The sequence below is a fragment of the Triticum urartu genome, chromosome 7A, assembly GCF_056163025.1.
Source record: "Triticum urartu cultivar PI428250 chromosome 7A, HENAU_Tu73, whole genome shotgun sequence".
NCBI classification, from domain to species: Eukaryota; Viridiplantae; Streptophyta; class Magnoliopsida; order Poales; family Poaceae; genus Triticum; species Triticum urartu.
The window spans coordinates 26,221,817-26,246,030 of record NC_141879.1 but is presented as its reverse complement, the minus strand read 5'-3'; the positions used below and the strand labels follow the sequence as shown (position 1 = coordinate 26,246,030).

The 24,214-nt window shown below is 44.2% G+C and overlaps 1 protein-coding gene across 1 annotated transcript; it reads left to right on the top strand.

Moving 5' to 3' along the window:
* Window positions 1–10,638: 10,638 nt before the first annotated feature.
* LOC147957213 (uncharacterized) lies at window positions 10,639–11,285 on the top strand. Its single transcript, XM_087531610.1, has 2 exons — window positions 10,639–11,092; window positions 11,146–11,285. Exons 1-2 carry the CDS (start codon window positions 10,639–10,641, stop codon window positions 11,283–11,285), a joined length of 594 nt encoding a protein of 197 aa, XP_087387736.1.
* Window positions 11,286–24,214: the final 12,929 nt, after the last annotated feature.

Sequence of the window (24,214 nt, the reverse complement as noted above, 5' to 3'; positions counted from 1 at the left end):
TTCATAAACTAGTGATTCACACAAATTTTAAAAAATTCAAATTTAAACTATTCAAATTTTAAAACTAATGGCACTAACAGAAAGTTTATAATTTTTGTGACCTAAAATAAAAAAGAAATCAACACAACAAAAAACAAAAAAAGTGCCACCTACTATTAAATAGCAGGAAAAAGATTGACTCAAAAATCAATTTTAACTATTCTACAAAGTGTTTTCACACAAACTTAGTAAACTAGTGATTCATAAACTAGTGATTCACACAAATTTAAAAAAAATTCAAATTTAAACTATTCAAATTTTAAAGCTATTGGCACTAACAGAAAGTTTATAATTTTTGTCACCTAAAAGAAAAAAAGAAATCACTAAAAAAACTATAAGTATTTAGTTCTAAGTAGAAACGAAAAAATAAATAGAAAAAAAGAAAAAAACGCCACCTACTGGGCCAACACGGCCTGAATACGACTAGAAACCCAACCATGAGCCAGGATTCAGGCCCGCAATAGGCCCACAGGCATTGCAATGTCCAATTAGGCCCATAAGCCTGCATTTCAGAGGAGTTCGAGAGGGAAGAGGCAGCGGAGCTTATAAACAGGTGCTGGTCACTCTCAACTAGCGAGGTGGGACTAAACTCCCACCACTGCGCCAGCGCAAGGGAATTGGTCCCGGTTCGTGACAGAAACCGGGACGAATGCCCCCTTTAGTCCCGGTTGGTGCCACCAACCGGGACTACAGGCCGCCGCTTTCCGCCCTTTGGGCTGCCGAAAAGTGGCCTTTGGTCCCGGCTGGTGGCACCAACCGGGACTAAAGGGGGCATTCATCCCGGTTTCTGTCACGAACCGGGACCAATGCTTCGTCTATATAAGTAGCACTTGTGAAAATTTTCATTTAGTTCGTTCTTCCCCGCCCGACGACGCCGCCAGGCTGCGCCTCGCCGTCGCCCCTGCCTCCGACGCCGTCGCCACCCCTGCCTCCGACGCCGTCGCCACCCCGTGCCCCCCCTGCCTCCTCGCCGCCGACGCCGTGCCCCTCACCGTCGATGTCGCCGCCCCCTGCCTCCTCATCGCCCGTCGCGCCGCGCCCCCTCACCGTCGCCGTCTCCGCGCCTCTCACCGTCACCGTCGCCGCGCCCCTTACTGTCGCCCCCATGTCCTGCCGGCCTCCTCGTCGATCGCCGCCCCGTCCCATTGCGTAATTTCCTAATTTAGATGAGGAGGCAATTTAGATGCGTAATTTAGGATGTAGAGTTAATTGAGTTAGTTAATTTAGATGCGTAGTTTAGATGTATAGTTAATTGAATTGTTGTAGTTAATTTAGATGTATAATTTAGATGCAAAAGTTAGAATTTTTTACTGTTCATACATTTTTTTTGTGATATTATTGTTGCATATGCAAAAGTTTGTGTGTTCATATATATGCAAAGAATATGTCAATTTTTTCATAGAATCTTTATGAATTTTTTTGTTGTAATTTTGTTCATAGAATTTTTATTTTGTTCATAGATTTTTTATGATTTTTTTCTGTTGTAATTTTGTTCATAGATTTTTTATGATTTTTTTCTGTTGTAATTTTGTTCATAGAATTTTTATGATTTTTTTTGTTCATAGAATTATCTTTGTCAATTTACGTATATGTTCATATTTAGAAGAAAAATAAGGAGAGAAAAAAGGAAAATAAGAAGAGGAAGAAGGAGAAGAAGAAGAAGAATAAGAAGAAGAGGAGAGGAATAACAAGAGAAATAAATAAGAAGATGAAAAAGAAGAAAAAAAGAGGAGAAGAATCGGGTATGTCGTTGTCGATATACCCCCCCTCCCCGATAACTTTTAGTAATTAGTACTACTTAGAAAGTGTTTAATGGAATTAGTTAGAACTAGGTAAACTTGTTTATTTTTAGTAAGTACTACATTATTCTATTTATAGTAAGTGCTTAGTAGTTGAACTAGTTGATTTAATAAAACTGGTTTATTTTACTATAGAAGTAGTTTATTTTTAGCAAGAAAATTAATAGAACTAGTTTATTTTTAGCCGGGGTGGTACTGGGAGGCGCTACCTTCCGGGGGGCGTAGCTTGGTGAGGAGCCAGCCCGTTGTTGACCCAATCCTTGTTTGGTGGCAGTCGCGTGGGTCAGTGACGGTGCCGAGGCTTCCGGACACCGCGGAGGTGGTACGTCACCGTGTCAGCGAGGAGGACCAGCACGTCCGTCGCTACATGGTTGCGTTGGAGGGCAGGTTCGAGAATACCTGGCAGGTTCTTCAGGGATCTCACTGGAGCTATGATCCTGTGATGGTTCCTTCCCTTTGGGTGTCCACCGCCCGCGCCGATACCCGTCGGGCGCTACGGTTCTAGCTGTACTGGCGATATGTATGATAGTATTCGACGTGTATTAGTGATAATATTCGATGTACGGACACATGGAGATGATGTATTTTTTCTTATAATTGAATGCATCCTAATTTAAATACTACTTTATTTTGCGATTTGATTTTTCTTATTGAATGCTCAAATTGGAGAGCACTATGCAAGGCATATGCATATGATTAGTTGAATAATAATGATCTAATTTAGTCTTTGAATTATGAACCTATAGGAAATGTCATCATCGGACGACGGAAGTCTCCCGGGGGAGTGCGACTGGTGCCACGACGATCGAGGTCAGTGCGACAGGCCTCACCTGGACGATGGTCGGCGCTTCAGCATTAAGCTCGAGGAGACCTTCGAAGTTGAAACGGTACACAATGATGACAAGTGTTTTTTTTTCATAATTAAGCATGACTTCAACTATTTCAACGTGTAATTTTCATCTTTTACAATTCGAGTATAGTTTATCCCATGCCATGCAAGACGCTATGTCTTGGAGAGGATGGATTTTGAAGACCATGAAAATTTTGAAACGAAGAAAATTCACCTAAGGACCCATCATGATGTGGATTTTGAAGTAAAGTTGTATAATGCTGAGAGCGTAACCCATTTTGGTTGCAAAAATTGGGAAGCATTTTGCAAATTGTATGGTTTTGATGAGGGTATGCTTGTCACCATGGATCTTGGTGATCCTGAAATCGAGCAAGACAATATGGACATTTTGGTCCTTGTTGATACGCCTCCAGCTCTACCACTATGTGAGTTTCTCAAACATAGTTAATTATTAACTAATTTATATTGTTCATTTCAAAATAGTTGACAGCTTATTTCCATTGACAACTTATTTTGAAGTATCAAAGAATGTGCAGAAGATGGTAGATAGAACTTACTACACCGATGGCTCTGAGTTAACTTACAAGGAGAAAACTCATCTGGTTGGATTTTGTAATGATCTTGAGAATTACAATATCTACAATCGAACTCCTCAACATTATGGTCAATACGTGCCACTAGTGCACGTGTTGAACTACGGTAACTACTATGGAGATACCCTGATAAGATTTTTTACTATTACGACATCTGTGCATCTTTTTGCGTACTTCTAAAACTAGTACATCATTGCTAACTACGAAGTTATTACTATGTTTTTCAACAGAGAATCCCAGAGAATTGTGTGCCTCATTTGATGTATCAGAATGGCGGCAGCCTTCGTGTTTTGAACATATATCCAGGTCATCCTACGAATCTCAACTTTCCATACGAGATTTCTAAAAGAAGTGGAGACATGAAAATCAAAGGATGGAAAAAATGTATGGACAGTCGTAAGGAGCTTCTTGGAAGCAAAAGGAAGCGAGGCGCAAGAATTGGAGACAGGATGATCTCCATTCTTCATAATGGAGAGTCAGGGTCTATATTGTTTTGTGCTATTTTACCTTAAGTGTGTTTAGGTCCTACCTGATACTGATGATCATGTGCTAAGAACAATTATGTAGGGTTGGGTTCGATGACTATGAGGATGATGATCGTATGACTTATTATTAATAACGAGTAGAAGTTGTATGATGATGCTTGATTAGTAGGACTTGTTATTATATATGATGATGTATGATGCGAGCATGCATGAGTTATTATATATCTGCGGGTGAAATGAACATAGCAGTAGCTAGCGTTGGTAAACCAAGGATGAAGATACAAGAGAGGACACTTCTCTCTATTAGCTAGCTAATAACAACCTAAAAATAACCCCCTAAACCCCTAAAACAGCCACTTTTTTTTTTAAAAAATAAGAAAAACCTCAGCTCCAGCCAGCTGCTGACGCGTGGAAGCCTTTTGGTCCCGGTTTATGTCATCAACCGGGACCAAAAGCCCCCCTGCCTGGGCTGTCGGCAGCGGCCACGTGGATGCCCATCTGTCCCGGTTCTGGTTTGAACCGGGACTAAAGGGGGGAGGTATTAGTACCGACCCTTTAGTCCCAGTTCCAGAACCAGGACAAAAGGCCCTTACGAACCGGGACTACAGGCCCTTTTTCTACCAGTGAGTGTGCTTCATTAGGAAGGTCAGCATTTTGTTTTCAATTTCTTTAATTAGTACACATATATAATGCCATATTTATCACAACATGGCCATCGATTACATCTGACGTGCATTGATGTTTTAACAAAATTCTCTATGTCTAATTTGTTGTTCCGTGGCAATGCACGGGCATTTGGCTAGTCAGATAGAAAGGTGATCATGGACAAATTGACAGATATTTTTTTGATTTAGAGCAAACCATGACAAAATTTATCTTGGGATTGAATTATAATATTTTTCACTTTTAGATGTAAGAATTAAATGGTGTATGCATTAATTCAATGTTGCCTACGATATGTGGTATATCTCAGTCTTACTTTAGAATGGCATTTAGTTCTCGGTTAAAATTGGAGGACATTAATTACATGTTAATGGGGTATATGTTTCTGTCTCACCATAAAAGCACCATCAAAGCGAATATTTGCATCAAACCATAGGACGCATAAACAAGAGTGGAAAAAAGCAAGAGAAGACTTGCTAACTCGCCATGGTGCTTACCAAGAGGAACGCATGGGTCGTATGCTTGCTAGTGCTTGTGGTCATGGCTATAACCCTGCCCTTGTCGGCTGCAAAAGGTTACTGCCTTTCTTTTTTTAGCTTGACAATCCATTTATACTACTTCCTTTATAACTTCACATAACACGTTGCTTGACACTATGACAGTGTCAAGACACGTTTTATATTTAGATATATAGAGAGTATCTTTTGTTTCTACAATGCATGTACATAGAACCATATACAAGAATTTGACAGTTTAACCACTTTTTGCAGAGAAGAGGTGCTATGATATGATAGATTGCTATGATCAGCGTTGTCGTGAATATTGTTTTGCAGCCGGTATCGGTGAAACAGGACACTGTAGATTTACTGTAGAATGTTGTTGTAACGTTTAGAAGATAGCTCAAAATGCTTATTCTGCCGGGATATGTACTGGCGAGATGGTAAACTTTGATATTAAATAACTGATAAATAATGCATCTGGATGGATGTGATAAAAAATGGTCGATAATTCCATTTGATATATACTCCCTCCGTCCGGAATGAGTTAATGCTCAAACAGATGTATCTAAGTGCTACATACATCTGTTTGAGCATCAACTAATTTCAGACGGAGAAAGTAACATTTTACTCGGTGACTCATGCGTTGCAGAACAAAAGAAAAATTAATGGCACTACGCGTGTTTTGCTATTAGATGAACTATAGAAAGCTTATGTTATGTTTACCTGATTCATAGGTGACCACGGAAGAAAAGTATTGTTAAATTATACTCATTGTGTTAATAGATGAATGCTAGAAAGCACTGCTTGGATGGCTGACTTCAAGACCGAACATGTCTTGAGACCAATATAATTAATTGGTGAGCTACCATCTAGCCGGGTAGACATACCATATGAGCTTGATTGGTCGAGCCTCAAAGAACTCATGAAAAAGACTTGGAAGCTAGACCGAAAAGCTTCACCCGCAGGCCTAGTTTCAGGTGGCTAAGTATTGACCATGCACCAAGGGAAAACTACGCTGCACAAGACCGACAATTCAAAGCTATGTCCATTGTTCAGTTCTGGCAAGGTATAGCTGTGGCGCCCCTATGTCTTGCCCATAGCGAGACAGATGGCTGCTCCCCTGAAGCGAGCACGAGACTGAGTCGGCCCAGCGCCACTGGCCTCAAATCGTTCTTGTTTTCACTGTTTTTTTCTTCAAATTTTATGTTTTCATTTTGTGCTTTGTTTTTTCTCCTTTTTTATATCTCCATATATTCAAAAAAAATTATTAAAAACTTTACATATTTTATAATATTAAACATGTACAGAAAAATTGTTTCTAATGTATACGATGTGCATGAAAAATACAATGTTCATGAAAAAGCAGACATCTTAAATCTAATTAGGCAATTTTAATCACGAATTAAAAAAATGTAAACATGCATAAAAAATATACCTAATATATCCCCCGCAAAAACATATACCTAATATATGCACAAAAAATGTGCAACATCTATAAAAGAAGTAGACATTAAACAAGTATTATCTTTAAATATTATTTCTTCATTTAATATCAAAAAACGTGTGTGTATAAACGTTCCAGATATATAGAAAATATAAATTGTGTTAGAAAAATGTAGACCTCAAAAATTAATCATATATTTCAAAAATATTAACCGTGTAAAAAATATTTTTCAACTGTGTACAAGAAATGTACACTTCTTATGAAAAATAGGCATTAAAAGATACATATTATAAAAAAGTAACCATGTATTTTAAAATGTTAAAAATGTGCAAAACTATGTTTATTATGTACATGAAAAATGTATAATGTATATAAAAAAGTAGACACGGAAACAATACATTCGAAAAAAAATTAATCCATTATTTAAAAAGTGCTCAGGATGTATAAAAAATGTTTCATGCTTTCTGAAAAACAAACGTTCAATTTATATAAAAATATTCCTGGTGTATATGAAAAATGTAAATTTCATGCGATAAAAATGTCTATTACCATTAAAAAATGGTAACCATGTATTTGAAAAAGTATTGCCCATGTAATTATAAAAGTGTTCAAAACATGTATTTAAGAAAAAATGTACATCGTGTATTTAACAAAGTATCAACAAAATGATTCCTATGTAGACTACATCATGTACTGAAAAAAAGAAGACATGTGTTGAACAAAGAAGTGACCGATGAAACCGACAAAGAAACAAAAGGAAAGGAAAAACCAAAAAAGTGGGGTGAAAGCCGAAAGTGTTCTTCAGCTCCCGCGCTCAAATTAGCTCGGGTGAACAGTAAAATTAAAAGAAAATTGAAAAAAAATTCAAACAATTCTGAATTCATTTTGTGATAACCTTTCACAAAAGTTTCTGTTGCTTGAAAATTTTCAGCACCAAATGACAATCATGGAAAAAAAATCAGTATTTCAAAATGCTTTCAAAAATAGCATTTTTGGAGTATCGATTTTTCCCCACGACTTCCAAGAATGTTCATTCATGATAATTTTGTGCAAGCACATAGAAAATTTGTCAAAGGTTACAACAAAAAGAATTTGGAATTGTTTGAATTATTTTACTATTTTTCCCGACTTCACTGTTCACCAGGAGCATTTGAGATCAGTTGCAAATACTCCACATCCGACGAAAGCCTATTTTAAGAAAACCAAAAAAAGGAACAAATGAGACAGAATTAAACCAATGAAAAAGAATGGAAAAGTGAAAATGACGAAAGAAACAAAGAAAACCAATAAATAAATAAAAACCAAAAAACCCAATGGAAAAAGAAAGAAAAGAAATAAAACTAGTGAAAACGACCATAAGAAATAAATGAACCAAAAAATTTGTAGAAATGGAAAAGGCATTGTAACCAAGAATGAAACAAAGAAAAGTGGTAAAAAGGTAAAGGAAAACAAAAAAAGACTTTGAAGAAACAAAACAAAATCGAAAACAAAAAAGAAAACAGATTAAAAACCTCAAAGAAAACCAGACCAAGAGCAAGTACAGCGATCAATACCCAGTGAGCGATTGATCAAGGAGAAGAAAGGGGTCTGACCATTAAAACGTAACATTAAAAACATTCAGATAAGGGAATCATTGGACTCACTATAAGCAAGATATTATAGTCCCCGTGGTATAGCGCAACCCTTTCTGGGTCTGTATCGCACAACACTGGTATATTAAAAGCTAGGCCACCTTTTGTTAGGGCATGATCCACGTGGGTCGTCAGGGATCGCGGCCCGATCCACACTGTCCACCCTGGCCAGGAACTATTCCCTGTGGATCAAAATTTATGTGCTTGGTTTGGGCCATGACGGAGAAATTCTCGGGTCAATCCCAACCCGTCCTAGCAAAAAAAATCGCCTCGCCGACCCGTGAAATGGATCCACGAGAGGCGCGTCTCACGATGAGGGTGTGGTGACACACGATGGTGGCGCGGTGCGACCGGTGAGAAGTCCGACAACGACAGACTTCTCAGGTAACTCTCCTCCTCCTTTCTCGCCCTCCTCCCCGTGTTCTCATTCCTCATACCCTGCGAGTCGAGCCCCAACGGTGGTGGCTGCCACCTATCTCTCCTCCTCTTTCTCGCGCCTGCTGTGATGAACAACATCCACTCAGATTGCTCCCTCTCTTTCCCTTGTATCCCTTGCCATAGCCGTAATTTGCACCATCGCTTCCTCTTGTAGCAGGAGCACTGTGCCAGCAATGGAGAAGAGTTCAGGGAAACAGGGAGAGTGGACTAGGGGGCAGCAGCTTGTTAATTATGTAGAAATTGTAGGATGATAATATTGTGTTGTATTAATCAGACCCTCGTAGGGGTATATATGAAATATAATATAAGGTGAGATTTGGAGTACAAGACAAGATGTAGTTTGCTTAAACAATCCTATCTCTATACTCAAATCTCTACACAACCATACATTTAACATTCCCTCTCAGCCGTAGCGGGAATGAAGCGGACGATTACGAATTAATTTGAAGTCTTGTGCTTCCGTCGTCTTTTCCGCTGCGTCATCATCAACTGCGTCTCCGATGGGTCGGCACCTAGGGCATTGAGTGCGTCCTCTTATGGTGGCTTCCTTGTCTCTCCTCTCTTCCCTCCCGCAGTCACAGCAGGAGTGGCGTGAAAGCTGGTGATGACGCGGACGCTGTTGACTGAACTTGTTGCTGATATATTGTTGTAGACGTAGTCATTAATGTCGATGGCGAGGTAGCCAATCATGTGATGTAGCCGTGGTCGATGTAGTCGTGGTCGATGGTATAGTCGTTCTGGATGATGAAGCCGCATAAATCCGGAGGCGCAAAAAAAAAAGCGCTATGACAGAGCTGCAGACGTGGATGCACCTTGCGAATATCAGAGGGTGCCATCGGCGGTGAGTCCACCGGTTTTGCCAAGACCGAAGGAAACCCATCAAGCATAAATCGGTTTTGTTAGAACCGTGTGACCATGTAGGGGTTGTCACTATAGTGACGCCGTGTCCAGTCATGCCGTTGTGGATGACGCGGTCGATGCCGTTCTTGTGATGTGGTCATTGCCGTCGTCGAGGTCGCGTCTTGTAGAAAAGTCTGTCAGAGGACGCTAGATGTCCATCTTGTGGACGAGGCGGCCGCGGTGTGTTCATCATGATGTTGGTTAAGACCACGTTGATCAAGACCTTGGCGATAAAGTGTCGGCGATGGCATTTTAACGGCATGCCGACGATGATGCGTCGCTGTGAGGTGTCCCTCGCGGCGACGAAGTATCAATGTCGTGTGGTGTCAGAGTAGTTGATAAAGAATTGCACCGCTTTCCATATTGGCATGACGTTTGAATGATGCATGTCGTGGTAGCTTCACATGGATGTCCTCGATGAAGAAATATTCATTTTAGTGTAAGGGCATGTACAATGGTGTTATCTTAGGAGTGCTACGTAGGATAAATGATGAGGTGGAGAAGAGAGAACTCGTAAGAAAAGGCTTGTCTTATTTGACAAGAGATGATTTTTTAGCACAATATGTTTCACCATGTTTTTAGAAATTGCTAGTTAACGAGATAAGGTTAAGAGATCACCTATTATAGATATTTTTTTTATTTTTGGATTACACGGAAAACTTAAGATAAAATTATTTTATTAACTAGTGTACATGCCCTGATGTAGTTGTACAGCTCGGTGTAGATGGACGGCTCGGCGCAGATGTATGCAGAGCTTGGTGCGTCAAGGCGGAGTCGCTCGCGTGTACGCGTTTGGCCGGCTCCTGTTCCGCATGATCCGCCACGCCAGTTTGCGTTGTAGACTGCCTAGAAGCGTGCGAGGCTGCCCCTGGAGGTCGTCTGGATGCACGTGTCGCCCTCCCGGTCTCGCTGCCCTCGCACGAGTCACACGGCGGACTCGCCTCTCGCGTACATGCTTGAAGTTGCTGGCTGGCTGTGTTGCATTTGCATAGTACATACGTGAAGCTAGTTTAGTTAGAACGTGTGGTATAGAGATAGAAAAGGTGTTTAAATTGTAATCTCTCTATCTCTTCTTCTGTTCTGAGTTCTCCACCGACCTTCTTTCTGTAACGATCTATTGATCGATCTCTTGTAAGCCATGACATCGATGATATAAATACAACAGTGGCCTGAGCAAAGGGTTCTATATTTTCCATATAGTTTTACATGGTAACAGAGCCTCTTCCTCATTAGATCAAAAGAGATTGTATCTAGCTACCTTCTGTGACCGAGAGTATGTCCACCACCTCCGCCGCAATGACGCCTGACACCATGTGCGCGCTCACCACCACCTCATCTTCCACCTTTGCCTCATCATCTGCCGCCACAAACACTTTCCCCGGATCGCCACCTCAAGAGAAGCTAACGAGGGGAAACTTCCTGTTATGGAAGGCCATCGTGCTGCCCCAGATCAAAGGCGCACAGATGGAGCACCACCTCGACGAGACGAGCCCGGCACCGTCGGCCACCCTCACCTTCATCAAGGACGGCAAAGAAGAGCAAGTGGCCAACTTTGCAAGATCCCTCTGGTATGCACATCAGCAACAACTTCAAGGATACTTGATGGGTTCTCTTTCCGGCGCTTTTCTTGCACAGGTCCCCACGCTCCAGAAGCCGGTCGAAGTATGGCATGCCATCCATGCCATGTTCGCTGCTCAGAGTCATGCTCAAGCGATCAACACCCGCATCGAGCTCACAAACCTTCAAAAAGGTAATATGACCATGGTGACTACTTTGGAAAGATCAAAAGTCTCACTGATGAAGGTGCTTGCACCGTCGCGGCGCTCTCTGATCCGGAGATCGTGTCCAAAATCCTCGCCGGATTGGATCTGGAGTATAATCCGGTTGTTTCGGCGCTCGTTGCTCGGGTTGAGCCTATCATGGTCCAGGACCTGTGCAACTAACTTCTGAGTTTTGATTCCCGCCTCACTCTCCTCCGTGACACTAACTTGCGGCAATCCTTCGCTAACTCTTCTTCCCGTGGCTGCGGCCGTGCGGGCGTGGTCACTAAGGGCAACACCATGGCAGTGGCCATGGACGTGGCGCCCCTCAGGGCGATGGTGCCCGTTCTGGTGGGGGCTACAACAACAGCACTGGCAGCGGCTACGGAAACAACACCGGCAGCGGCAGCGGCTTCAACACCAACAATAGCCGCCGTGCTTCTTCGTCCCGTGGTCGACCTCGCTGTCAACTCTGCAAGAAGTCCGGCCATGAAGCCATGGGCTGCTGGCATCGCTATGATGCAAACTATGTCCCGGATGCATGTCATGTTGCCGCTGCTATGTGTGAACAAGGAGGTGATGGCATTTGGTATGTTGATTCCGGCGCTACGGATCGCGACACCAACAAATTAGAGAAACTTTCTCTTCACAATAGGTACGTCGGCACCAACCATATTCACACGGAAAGCGGTGGAGTTATGAATATTTGTCACATTGGTCAAGCTTCTATTAATTCCCCTACTCTTAAATGTGGTCTAGTCATTAGAGATGTTCTTCATGTTCCACAAGCTAATAAGAATCTTGCATCTATGTTTCGTTTAGCCACCGATAATAATGTCTTCTTTGAAACTTATCCTCATTAGTTTCTTTATCAAGGATCGGGCAACGAGGGAACTCTTCCATCACGGTAGATGCATTGGAGGACTCTACCCCATCACATCCGAAGCACTTAGTCGCAAGCGTCGTCAAGTCTACTCCGTCATCAAGCCCTATTTGGCAAGATGGCATCAACGATTAGGACATCCATCATCGGTCATAGTCAAACAAGTAGTTAATAAAGACAATCTCCCTTTGTCACATATTCCAATTAGTGAGTCTGTTTGTGAAGCTTGTCAGTGTGCTAAGAGTCATCAGCTTCCTTATCCTAAGTCCAATCCGGGATCCAATTCCATTTCAACCGCTGAGGTCATTAACGAACTAGAAAAGGGCTAAGGCGCCTTATCCAATCCAAGGAGCTGGCAAGGAATAGTAGGCTAGTAGGGAGAAGCTAGGCCTATTCTTGACCGACATGCAGATCGAGTCCTATCATTTCACAACCTACTTTTTTTAGTTAGATACTATAGCACCTTCCCTTCATGGGGAGATGTTTATATACCATCTAAATTCATTCGTTCATTACTTACTTGCTCTTCTTTCCTAGTGATCGGAATGGGGATTTCATGGATTGTAGGCCCTCGATTGTAATGATGGTATCAATGAAAGATGAAATAACATGATACTATTTAAAGCAATGGTTGATAGAGTGAGGTCTAACCTTGATTGGGTAGACCGAGAAGCAAACCACTAAGCAACTGGACTGCAGCCCTGAGAAAACAAGCAGTTCGGAAAAGCAAGTCAGGAATACGGTGGCGAGGCAGCAACGATGCACATTCCCGCAAGGTGTAGTGAAAAGCCATTAGGGGGGTGAGATAGGTTTCTTATTCTAAGCCAAATTACTATACCATAAGGAGATTACCATTATGAGATTACACTTGAGAGGGGCACTTTAAAGTGATCGAACCCACTTTCCATGTTAGTTTAAGCAACAATATCGCTATGGACCAAAGTAGTGAAAACGGCAGCTCCATTTTCCAAAACTTTTTGTCTCATAAGACTGTGAAACCACACAATTTGACATTCCCCTTGGGAAATAGGGAAAAACAGGCCCCGGATTCCGGGATGAGGTAGATGCCTCCCAGCCGGGGGGCGGATCGAGTCAGAGTTTCCTTAGGGGAATCTTTGTCTAAAGGAAGGGCAAAGTCAACATGCCAATCCCAGTTTCAGAATTGGAAGAACACTACAGGAAACAGGTAATTTGTCGTCTGTGGATCACAGACGGCAAAGACCTAATTCCAGACGGCAAAGACTTTGCCGTCAGGAAGCAGACGGCAAAGTCAGACGGCAAAGATAAGTCGGCAAAGAATACTTTGCCGTCTGCTATTTGTCGGGTTGACGGCAAAGAGTTTGTCGTCATTCAATAGGGTTTGCCGTCAGCGGACTAGCCAGACGGCAAAAATATGCCAACTGACGAAGCAGTCGCGCTGACGGACGGCGTCAAATACTTTGCCGTCAGCTAGTCTATGTCTTTGCCGTCATCCTCATATACCCAGACGGCAAAGCTAATATTTTTATTTAAAAAAAATGAAACAACAGTACAGGTGCAGGGGCTGTAGATGGCCGAAGGCGTAGGGAAAATCTTTCACAACGATGACAAAAGAATGGATTTTTACATTACAGAAGTACTCTACTTACATAGTACTATATATCCATCATCACAGTATTTACACGATATAATGTTCTCCATTTACAAGACGAGCGGACGAACGAAACATCACAAAAAAAACTATTACAAAATGGATGAACTGGCCCTTGCCAGCGTAGATCCGAGAGTGGGCCTCAAGCTCGAGGACGCGAACGGTGGTCTTCGGGAGGGTTTGACCATGGCACCATGGAGCCCTGGATCGGGAGGAGGTGTGGGGTCACGGACAAGGAGGAGGATCCCTCTGCTGCCTCCGGCTTAGGCAGCGGCGTGCCGGGGTCGACCAGGCGGAGGTTGTGCTGCGGAGGAGCTCCGGCGAGCTGTTGACAAAGCAACGACACCGCCGTGTCAAAGGGCGGCGGCGGTTGACGAGCAGGGGAGGAGCCGTGGGGTCGCAGGCAAGGAGCAGGATCCCGCTCCGGCGAGGCAGGGTCGACCAGCGGCGGTCAATGAGCAGGGAAGGAGGAGGAGGCGCCGGGTCGCGGGCGGGAAGGAGGAGGAGGAGGACCCAGTGGCGGCGGTTGACGAGCAGGGGAGGAGCCGTGGGGTCGCGGGCGGGGAGGAGGATCCCGCGCCGACGAGGCGGGGTCGACCGGCGGCGGTCGACGAGCAGGGAAGGAGGAGGAGGCGCCGGGTCGCGGGCGGGGAGGAGGAGGAGGAGGACCCAGCGGCGGCCTCCGGCTCAGGCGACGGCGAGGTGGGGTCGAGCGACGGGGGCTGAAAAGCAGGGGAGGAGGAGGATGATCCCGTGCCATCCTCGGCTCAGGCGACGGTGAGGCGGGATCGACCGCGGCGGTTGACGAGGAGTGGACGAGGAGGAGGCCTGGACCGGGCGTGGGGTGTGCTGAAGGAAATATGCCCTAGAGGCAATAATAAAGTTATTATTTATTTCCTTATATCATGATAAATGTTTATTATTCATGCTAGAATTGTATTAACCAGAAACATAATACATGTGTGAATACATAGACAAACAGAGTGTCACTAGTATGCCTCTACTTGACTAGCTCGTTAATCAAAGATGGTTATGTTTCCTAACCATGGACAAAGAATTGTTATTTGATTAACGGGATCACATCATTAGTTGAATGATCTGATTGACATGACCCATTCTATTAGCTTAGCACCCGATCGTTTAATATGTTGCTATTGCTTTCTTCATGACTTATACATGTTCCTATGACTATGAGATTATGCAACTCCCGTTTGCCGGAGGAACACTTTGTGTGCTACCAAACGTCACAACGTAACTGAGTGATTATAAAGGTGCTCTACAGGTGTCTCCAAAGGTACATGTTGGGTTGACGTATTTCGAGATTAGGATTTGTCACTCCGATCGTCGGAGAGGTATCTCTGGGCCCTCTCGGTAATGCACATCACTTAAGCCTTGCAAGCATTGCAACTAATGAGTTAGTTGCGGAATAATGTATTACGGAACAAGTAAAGAGACTTGCCGGTAACGAGATTGAACTAGGTATTGAGATACCGATGATCGAATCTCGGGCAAGTAACATACCGATGACAAAGGGAACAACGTATGTTGTTATGCGGTCTGACCGATAAAGATCTTCGTATAATATGTAGGAGCCAATATGAGCATCCAGGTTTCGCTATTGGTTATTGACCGGAGACGTGTCTCGGTCATGTCTACATTGTTCTCGAACCGTAGGGTCCGCACGCTTAAGGTTTCGATGACAGTTATATTATGAGTTTATGAGTTTTAATGTACCGAAGGAGTTCGGAGTCCCGGATGAGATCGGGGACATGACGAGGAGTCTCGAAATGGTTGAGACATAAAGATCGATATATTGGACGACTATATTCGGACTTCGGAAAGGTTCTGAGTGATTCGGGTATTTTTCGGAGTACCGGAGAGTTACAGGAATTCGCCGGGAGAAGTATTGGATCTTATTGGGCCATACGGGAAAGAGAGAGGGGCTGCCTAGGGCAGGCCGCGCGCCCCCCCAAGGCCTAGTCCGAATTGGACTAGGGGGAGGGGCCGCGCCCCCTCCTTCTTTCCCTTCTCCCTTCCCTTTCCTTGTCTCCTACTCCTAATACTTGGAAGGACTCCTAGTTGGACTAGGAAAAGGGGGAATCCTATTCCCGGTGGGAGTAGGACTCCCCTAGGGCGCGCCATAGAGAGGGCCGGCCCTCCCCTCCTCCACTCCTTTATATACGGGGGCAGGGGGCACCCCATGGACACACAAGTTGATCTTCGTGATCGTTCCTTAGCCGTGTGCGGTGCCCCCCTCCACGATATTACACCTTGGTCATATTGTAGCGGTGCTTAGGCGAAGCCCTGCGACGGTTGAACATCAATATCGTCACCACGCCATCGTGCTGACGGAACTCCTCCCCGAAGCTTTGCTGGATCGGAGTCCGGGGAGCGTCATCGAGCTGAACGTGTGCCAAGAACTCGGAGGTGCCGGAGTAACGGTGCTTGGATCGGTTGGACCGGGAAGACGTACGACTGCTTCCTCTACGTTGCGTCAACGCTTCTGCTTCGGTCTACGAGGGTACATAGACAACACTCTCCCCTCTCGTTGCTATGCATCACCATGATCTTGCATGTGCGTAGGAATTTTTTTGAAATTACTACGTTCCCCAACATGTGCGGCAGAGAAGATGGGGATCGAGACAAGGATGGGGTCGGCGTGGGAGAATCGTGGTGTGCCTTGGGGATAAGATAGAGAGAGACTGATGGGATAGGTGGGTGGGGCGCGCGTGGTGAGAGACACGGGTGGGTGCGAGCGGTGCAGATCATGCCATGTCATCGATCCGTGGGATCGATCCGTGTGCTGTGCTTTCTCTTTGCCGTCTGCGATTTTTTTTACAGACGGCAAAGAGCTCTCTTTGCCGTCTGTAAAAAAATCACAGACGGCAAAGACTTTACACAGTCTGTAAAAAAACTATAGACGGCAAAGAATCTTTGCCGTCTGTGATTTTTTTTACAGATGGCAGTTTCTTTGCCATCTGTAAAAAAATCATAGACGGCAAAGATTCTTTGCCGTCTGTGGTTTTTCTAAAAATGGCAAAGTACGGATTTGCCGTTAGTTGTTCTTTGCCGTCAGTCGCTGTAGGCAAAATTAGTCTTTGCCGTCTGGCCCGACGAAATGCTGACGGCAAAGAACAGTACTGACGGCAAATCTCCTGTTTCCCGTAGTGGAAGCAGTAGGAGGGCCCTTTCCTAAAGCACTTTGCTAGTTCTATACACCTGCCAGGATGCTTTTATTGCTTGTTATGTACTTGATACTGCTCACTATAATGGAATAGCCCCCTCTTCCCCTCGCTCTTCTTTCCTTAATATTCACCATCGAATCATCAAAGCCGCCAACTAATTCAGAGGGGCTCGGCTGGCCCGAATTGAAAAAGATACCTTTCCCTAGAGAGATAGGATTCGAAAACAAACCATTCATGAAACTCATGAATCTACCTCACTCCTCATCATAACTCAAATAAAATTTGAGTTCCAAATTGATATTTCCACACTTAAGCAATAAAATGTAAAACCAATATTCGTCAAGTGAGTTCTTCTACAAAACAAATTACCCAAATCTTACAGAAATAGCATTCCCCTACCCTGTGTTAAGCATATAGCTAGCGTTTCTGGCTTAAAAAGAAGCCTGACTTACTTATATTATCAAAGGACACAGTCGAGCCCTAACTAGAAAAGTGCATGGGTGGCGAAAGTACTTTGTCTTTGCCTGTCTTTGTCCATTCCTTCAACACTGATGGACTTTTATGTTTACCTGGAATGCCATAAGCCTGCTCTCAAGGAACAACTCGAATCACTGCTGACGCAAGACTTGCGACCACAGATTATAGGAAACAAGCAAACATAACAGGTTGGGACCTTCCTCTGGCATTCGCCGATCGATTTCTAAATGAGTGGAATTTCGATTCTCTAACTGCTCAAATAGCAATGGTTTCCTGTTCACTAAGTAATCCAAGCCAACCCACATTACTAACTAACGGTGGATAATCATCTTTCTTAGAGGTACTAAATACAACTCCATGAATGCGTTGTGAGAATGGCTAGGACTATGGATCCACATGCCCCCCATGAGTAGCGCATATTGGAAACCCCTCTAGGGGAAGGGACAACCGGTTAGTTTGTGTTAACATATCAAGGGATACCAATCATTGCTAGGTATGGTGGGAAAAAAACAACCTATTGTATTTTCCTTACTCCAGTGGGCTTTAACTAGACCTGTTTACCAAACTAAACTAAGTGAAAAAAGGGGGAGAGCAAAACAGAAACACGGGAACAAAGAAACTATGTCCAAACCCTTGCTTCGTACTATTTCCTATCCCAACTACGTACGTATTGATTTTTTCTCTACACATAAATTTTTGTATTACCACCCGGTATGGAGCCATCTTTCGCTTCGTCGGCTGCTCTTTACCTGAGTGCGTGGGACCCACTCATAAGGTTTTTTTGGACCCGATGCTCTGTTAGAACTTATTTTCAGTGATGTATGGGGTGATGCCAGAGATTCTTTTGGAAGAAAAATATTATGTCAGTTTCATTGATGATTACAACAAGTTTACTTGGATTTATTTGCTTAAATATAAATCTAAAGTTTTTTTGTCTTCCAAGAATTTCAGAAATTTGTCGAGATACACTTTGATAGGACAATTATGTCAGTCCAAAGTGACCGGGGAGGGGAGTATGAGAAAGTCAACTCTTTCTTCCCTAGCATTGGGGTTGCCCATCATGTATCTTGTCCACATGCTCATCAACAGAACGGCTCTGCTGAGCGCAAACATCGCCACATTGTTGAAGTCTGTCTCTCTCTTTTAGCCCATGCTTCCATGCCTCTGAAATATAGGGATGAAGCCTTTATCACAGCCACATATCTTATCAGTCGTCTTCCTAGCAAAGTCATTGGCAATTCTACTCCATTAGAGCAATTATATCATCAAAAACCTAACTACAACTATCTGAAATTTTTTGGGTGTTCTTGTTATCCCAATTTGTGTCCATACAATCATCATAAACTTGAGTTTAGATCCACTCAATATGTCTTTCTTGGCTATAGTAATCTTCACATAGGGTATATAAGTGCCTCAAGATTGCAACTGGACATATCTATATTTCTCGCGATGTCATTTTTTATGAAACTCAATACAGAGTAGGAACTGGGAAACCGGAAATGCCAGGAGCCACTCCCATTTGAAAGGAGTCTACCAAGTTCTGAACTAGGCAAAAGATTTGCCAAGTATCGACCAACGTGGACTCGGCAACAGTAAGGGTTTGAGTAGTAGGAAATGCCACACGACACGTTCCTATTTATCACTTGTCTACCGAGTTTATTTCGCCAGAACTCGGCAAAGCTGTGTGCCACCTAGCATCACTGACGGTGTCCTCGACTAGGGGGTACTCACCACGTCGTCTCCCGATCTGTTAGATTGGGCCGAGGACCCCCATGGCCGTATACTCATTGGCCAGTTCGGACAGCTGCTGCATACAAGGAAGATTTCACAAAACTTGGCGATCAAGACAAGGACTCCTCCCCACCGGCGTATTCGGCTAGGACTCTTTTTATCCTAGGCCTCTGGTGCATTATATAAACCGAGGCTAGGCTAGTCGATAGATCATATACAACAATCATACCATGGGCTAGCTTCTAGGGTTTAGCCTCTACGATCTCGTGGTAGATCAACTCTTGTACTACTCATATTATCAAGAATAATCAAGCAGGACGTAGGGTTTTACCTCCATCAAGAGGGCCCGAACCTAGATAAAACATCGTGTCCCCTGCCTCCTGTTACCATCGATCCTAAATGCACAGTTCGGGACCCGCTACCCGAGATCCGCCGGTTTTGACACAGACATTGGTGCTTTCATTGAGAGTTCCGCTGTGTGATCGGCAAAAGGATCGATGACTCGTCTGCAGGTCAACTGCGATGCCGGCATCTTCATCACCGGCTCGACTGGTCACCTTGGCTCGACCGAGGACCGTGCTTCATCTCTGATTGTCATGTTCGGATGAGGGCCTTCATCAACATCAACTCCGATCTCTATCAAGATCATGGAGGAATCATCCATGGAGCTCAGGGGCTCAAAGTCAACATTGCCCTCAGGCGACCGTGTTGTTTTTCCGAATAGCAAACTTGTATCCGCTGCCACCACCTCTTAGAGCATCACTTTGACGATCCCTTCGGTGAAATTGTGTGGAATTGAGTCTAAAACATCCATGCAAAATTTTGTCGAGTTCCGATGGAGGAATCTCCGACAATCTACGATATACCGGAGCCCTGTCAAATCTAGACGGGAATCTGGATGAGTTTAGGGCGTGGTCTCCAGAGCCTAGCTCGTAGATCCTTTGGAAGATCCAACCATTCACCTACTACGGAATTCCCATATCTACCACCCCTCCAAATTTCAGCTCCATCCGACGGTTCAAACTCTGGGAACCTTCCGATGAGTGGATCAATTTTCGGATCTGTTTTTTGCGCGAATACGGATCCGACCCGAATTCATGTTTCTTTATGAACGTGACATAGGACAACCATTTCAGAGGAATTCTCTTTTAGGGTATTGTGCATTGTTTTTAAACACGCACCCGTAAATTTTCAAGCCTCCCCTGAGGTCGCCTTCATCATCATGCTGGTGTCAAACCAGTCCAGCGATATTGCTCCAAGGCTGCCGACCTGTGCTAGACACGTCGTCACTTTGTTGAGCCGAGCTCAACTTCTTCGGATCATCATCTTGGCAAGCCGAATAAGAGTCCGGCATCGCGAAGGATAAATCATCACCAACATCGCCGCCCCACGGATTACACATAGCGGGCATACCGGTATCGCCGCATGGTCACTTCATCAAGCCGGCATCGACCACGTCACGACCTGCATCGGCAGGGCCGCACTATTGCTTTTTCAAGCTGGTGTCCATCACGCCGACCTACTTCGACTCATCGGCTGACATCGAGGCTTCGACATCTCGGCTGGACCGGGGGCTTCGCCATCTCTTCATGAACCTACTCCGGAGACTTCGGCGTCACTAGCCGACCAGCTCCGCCACGTTAGCTGGACCGAGGGCTTTGCGTCGGCGAGCCAACCTTTGCCAGCATCGCCATACCGTCGCTTTATCGCCCATCAGGCAATGGGTGTGCGGATCGAGTCACAATTTTGGGAAATCACCTTTCTTTGGATTGCTACAACAAATAAACCAGGTGCTATTAATCCTACTATTTTTTTTGCTTGTTTGGGTTTATTTTTCCCAAGGAATTATTACTCTGGTTTGTCCATCATCTGTACACAAGTCTATCAAATGATGGCCGCATCAACTATGGTCGCGTGGTGGTTCGGTCAGTTTCCGTACATTGTCCGGCGAACGCCGCATCTGGAACTCGGACCGACCTATGAATTCAGGCTTTGCCACGCCTTTACCGCATCACGCCGACGCCCTGCATCGACATTGACTTCGGCGCCAGGCCATATTTCTTTTATTACTCACTTTGCATAAATTATTTATTATGCAACAATTTTTTTTAATTATTATTATTACTATTATCTCCGGTTTACACTATTTTTTGTGCACAGGAAAATGATCCGGGACTTCGGCGTCACTCTGCCGGTCTGCATTGACCGTGCTATGTCACCACTTCGGCGTGTCGAGCTCTCTGCTCCGCCACCTCGGGACCAGCTTGGGGGATGGAACCTTGTCCCGCATCAAGCTCGGACCGCGTCATTAATGCCGAACACATTAACCAGCTAAGTCGCTTTCATGCTGAAAGTTTTAATTTTTAACTTGTTTTCGGTTCGACCTAGCATAATACTTTTTTGGAAAAAACTTGCTTGTAAAAAATTTCCTTGTCCAAACTTTGTTTGTGACACGCATATTCAAATACCCTGTTTATTTGGGGCTTCTTTTATGAAGGTTTTCCTTTTGCATATGATTATACTTGTACGGCTTCGTTCCTTGTTCGTGTATTACGCCACAATATGCACCATATTGACTTAAGCGATTTGCAAGCTGGGTTGCCTGGCTCCTGTGCTTACCCCTACGTTCCCGATTGTTCGGCTAGGGAGTAAAGGGAGCACCTCTACGATTGTCACGACCGGGTCCTCTGAGCTCTGACTTCAGACTGGGTGAAGCCGAAAGCTAGCGCTCTTATTGTTTTCAATCATGGTCGGCACACAACGGAACTCATGAGTACAAAAAATCTATTGCACAAGTCTCATAGCAATAATGAGCACCGAAGAAAGGTATCGGTGGGGGTACTATTTTCTTGGAAGATGCTTCTTACACTTCGTTGTAATATAGCATAAGTTTCCTGAGCGCGCTTTGTCTGTTACAGCCTTATGGCCCGGTTGCCTGGTTATCGGAAACACTGTCGATATTCTTGACAGGTGGAGTACATAACACTTTTCGGTCCTTGACCGAAGAGAGAGAAGCCGACGGTCGGTTAAGACGTGTTTAAAGTTCGGTTGAACAAAGATATGATATAAGTACTTCGGTACATACAATCATTATACATAAAATTCTTTTACCCAAGTCACTTGGGGGCTCTTAAAATTTATATGAGCTATTTTATAGTAAATATGTTTTCTTCTTGGTCGTTGCAAAGTATTTTTCTATCGCTCCTTTTTCGACGTGAGTGTGTGGTCAATAGCCGGATAACCCATTTTCTCTCTAGTGACCGCTCGAGTTTAGTTCGCTAAACTGGTCTAACGAGAAGCATTCCGCCTTCGGGATAGGAGGCTGCAGCCGTAGGCTGACCCGCTTGAAGTCTTGAAATCGGATGTGTAATATTAATGCACGACAGAAGCACAAATTTTTCCCCAATTTTCGGATTGGCACCGAACACTTGATCTTGTTCGGACGTCAAGTTTTTACTGACGTTTTTTTGGTTTTCCAAGCTTATGGCACTTTTAAACTATTTGTGTGTTTCCAGCACAAGTCTCACAGTGCAATGCCGGACACCTTTATAGATTTGGCAAAAACATTCCCGGATCTCACTATATATGCATTGGTTTCGAATTGTGTCTTCGGTCAATAGTTGGGTTGCCCGGCTCCTGCGCTTGCCTCCTACGTTCCGCTTTGTTCGGCTAGGTGTGCAAAGGGAGAACCACTGCGATTGTGCTTCCAGCTCACATGGTTAAGAACCTCAGTGGAGAAAGCCGAAAACTGACTGTCACAATAAGCATAAACTGGTCAGCAATCCGATGACGATGTTAAATGACTGGCCATTCATAACATTGACCGAAGTGTTTACGGCTTGACCTCGACTGTCGCTGAACACTACCGGGGGCTATTAACTGGCCTCCCAAACTAAATCCTCGATATTTTGCTCTTACATTAGAGCTGAGGTTTCATGATCATGCTTAGTAGGACAACCCAAAGAAAGGAACCGATAGCGGGACTATTTTCTTTAGAAGACATTTCTTATGTTAAACAGTAATATAACATATCTCTTTGCGTACCTTTGTTTATAAAACCGTATGGCCATATTGCCTTATTTGTCGTAAATCTTTGCCCTCATAAAGGCTTTATAAAGTAGGACAAACACTCCTCGGCTACTAGCCGAGGAGGTGGAAGCCAATGGTCGTTCAACAAAGTTTTGTACAATGCGGATCCGATCATTAATGATGTAAAGTACTTGGATACATAGAGTCATTACACATAATTTGTGATTTTACTATGGATATCGATCCTTAATTCGGCCACCCGTGCCCGCATTAAGGCTCGGGGGCTACTGGGCTTCGGGCTTATTATTTACAAATATTAAAGGGGCGTATTGATCCCCTGATCTGGTGTTGCCACTCGACCAGTGTCTCGAGGGCTACTGCATTGCCTGTCCAATGCAGAAAATTTTAAGTGCAATACAGTTTCTGAGGAGATTATGATCCTCAGGTTGGTCGGCCGTATCCAACCTAAGTTTCGAGGACTGAGCATGCCACTTTTTGTATCCCTAAGTATTCTGCTGAGTTAGGACTTATTCCTCAGGCCGATTTTGCAAATCAACCTGTGTCTCAGCGGCTACTGGGATTAGTGGTCTTACATCATCCTTCAAGTGCATCTCGGGTTTTAAACCGATACACATGTTAAGTGTTACTCGCTATATATCTTGGCAGAGAATAAATTGCACCAATAAAAAATATTGACAAAAAATTGGCCCACAGTCGGGGTGGTGCACCACCTCAGAAGCAGTCCGGCATAAAGCTCGGGCGCTAGTGGCTGGCTCCATAGAGAGCATTTCCAGCATTAAGCTCGGCTAAACTCCTTCAACTTTTTTGGACCAAGATGATCTACGGCATCTTGGATATAGTCCGGCGTTGGAGCTTGGACACAGTCCGGCGTTGCAGCTCGGATACATTTCGGTGTTAGAGCTCGGAAGCAGTCCGACATTGGTGCTCGGCTGCAAAAGATACCACGAATGCAGTCCGGCGTTAGAGCTCGGACGCAAGAGGACACTGCCTCCCGGGAACAACTTCAAACCCGAGGTGTGGCATAAAAATATCAAGGCATTGATAAAGGCCGGAAACTTAAAGGGGCTCCTCGGATACCCGACGTGTGAACTCGTTGAATGCATTTCGGCGGTCCTCAAGATCGAAGATGAGAAGATTTGTTGAACCAATTTTCAAG

Bases quoted from the DNA above. Each gene is read 5' to 3' on its own strand.
- LOC147957213 (XM_087531610.1), top strand. From the start codon at position 10,639: ATGACGCCTGACACCATGTGCGCGCTCACCACCACCTCATCTTCCACC. The intron at 11,093-11,145 runs GTAATATGACCA...TCACTGATGAAG, and splicing joins GCTCACAAACCTTCAAAAAG to GTGCTTGCACCGTCGCGGCG.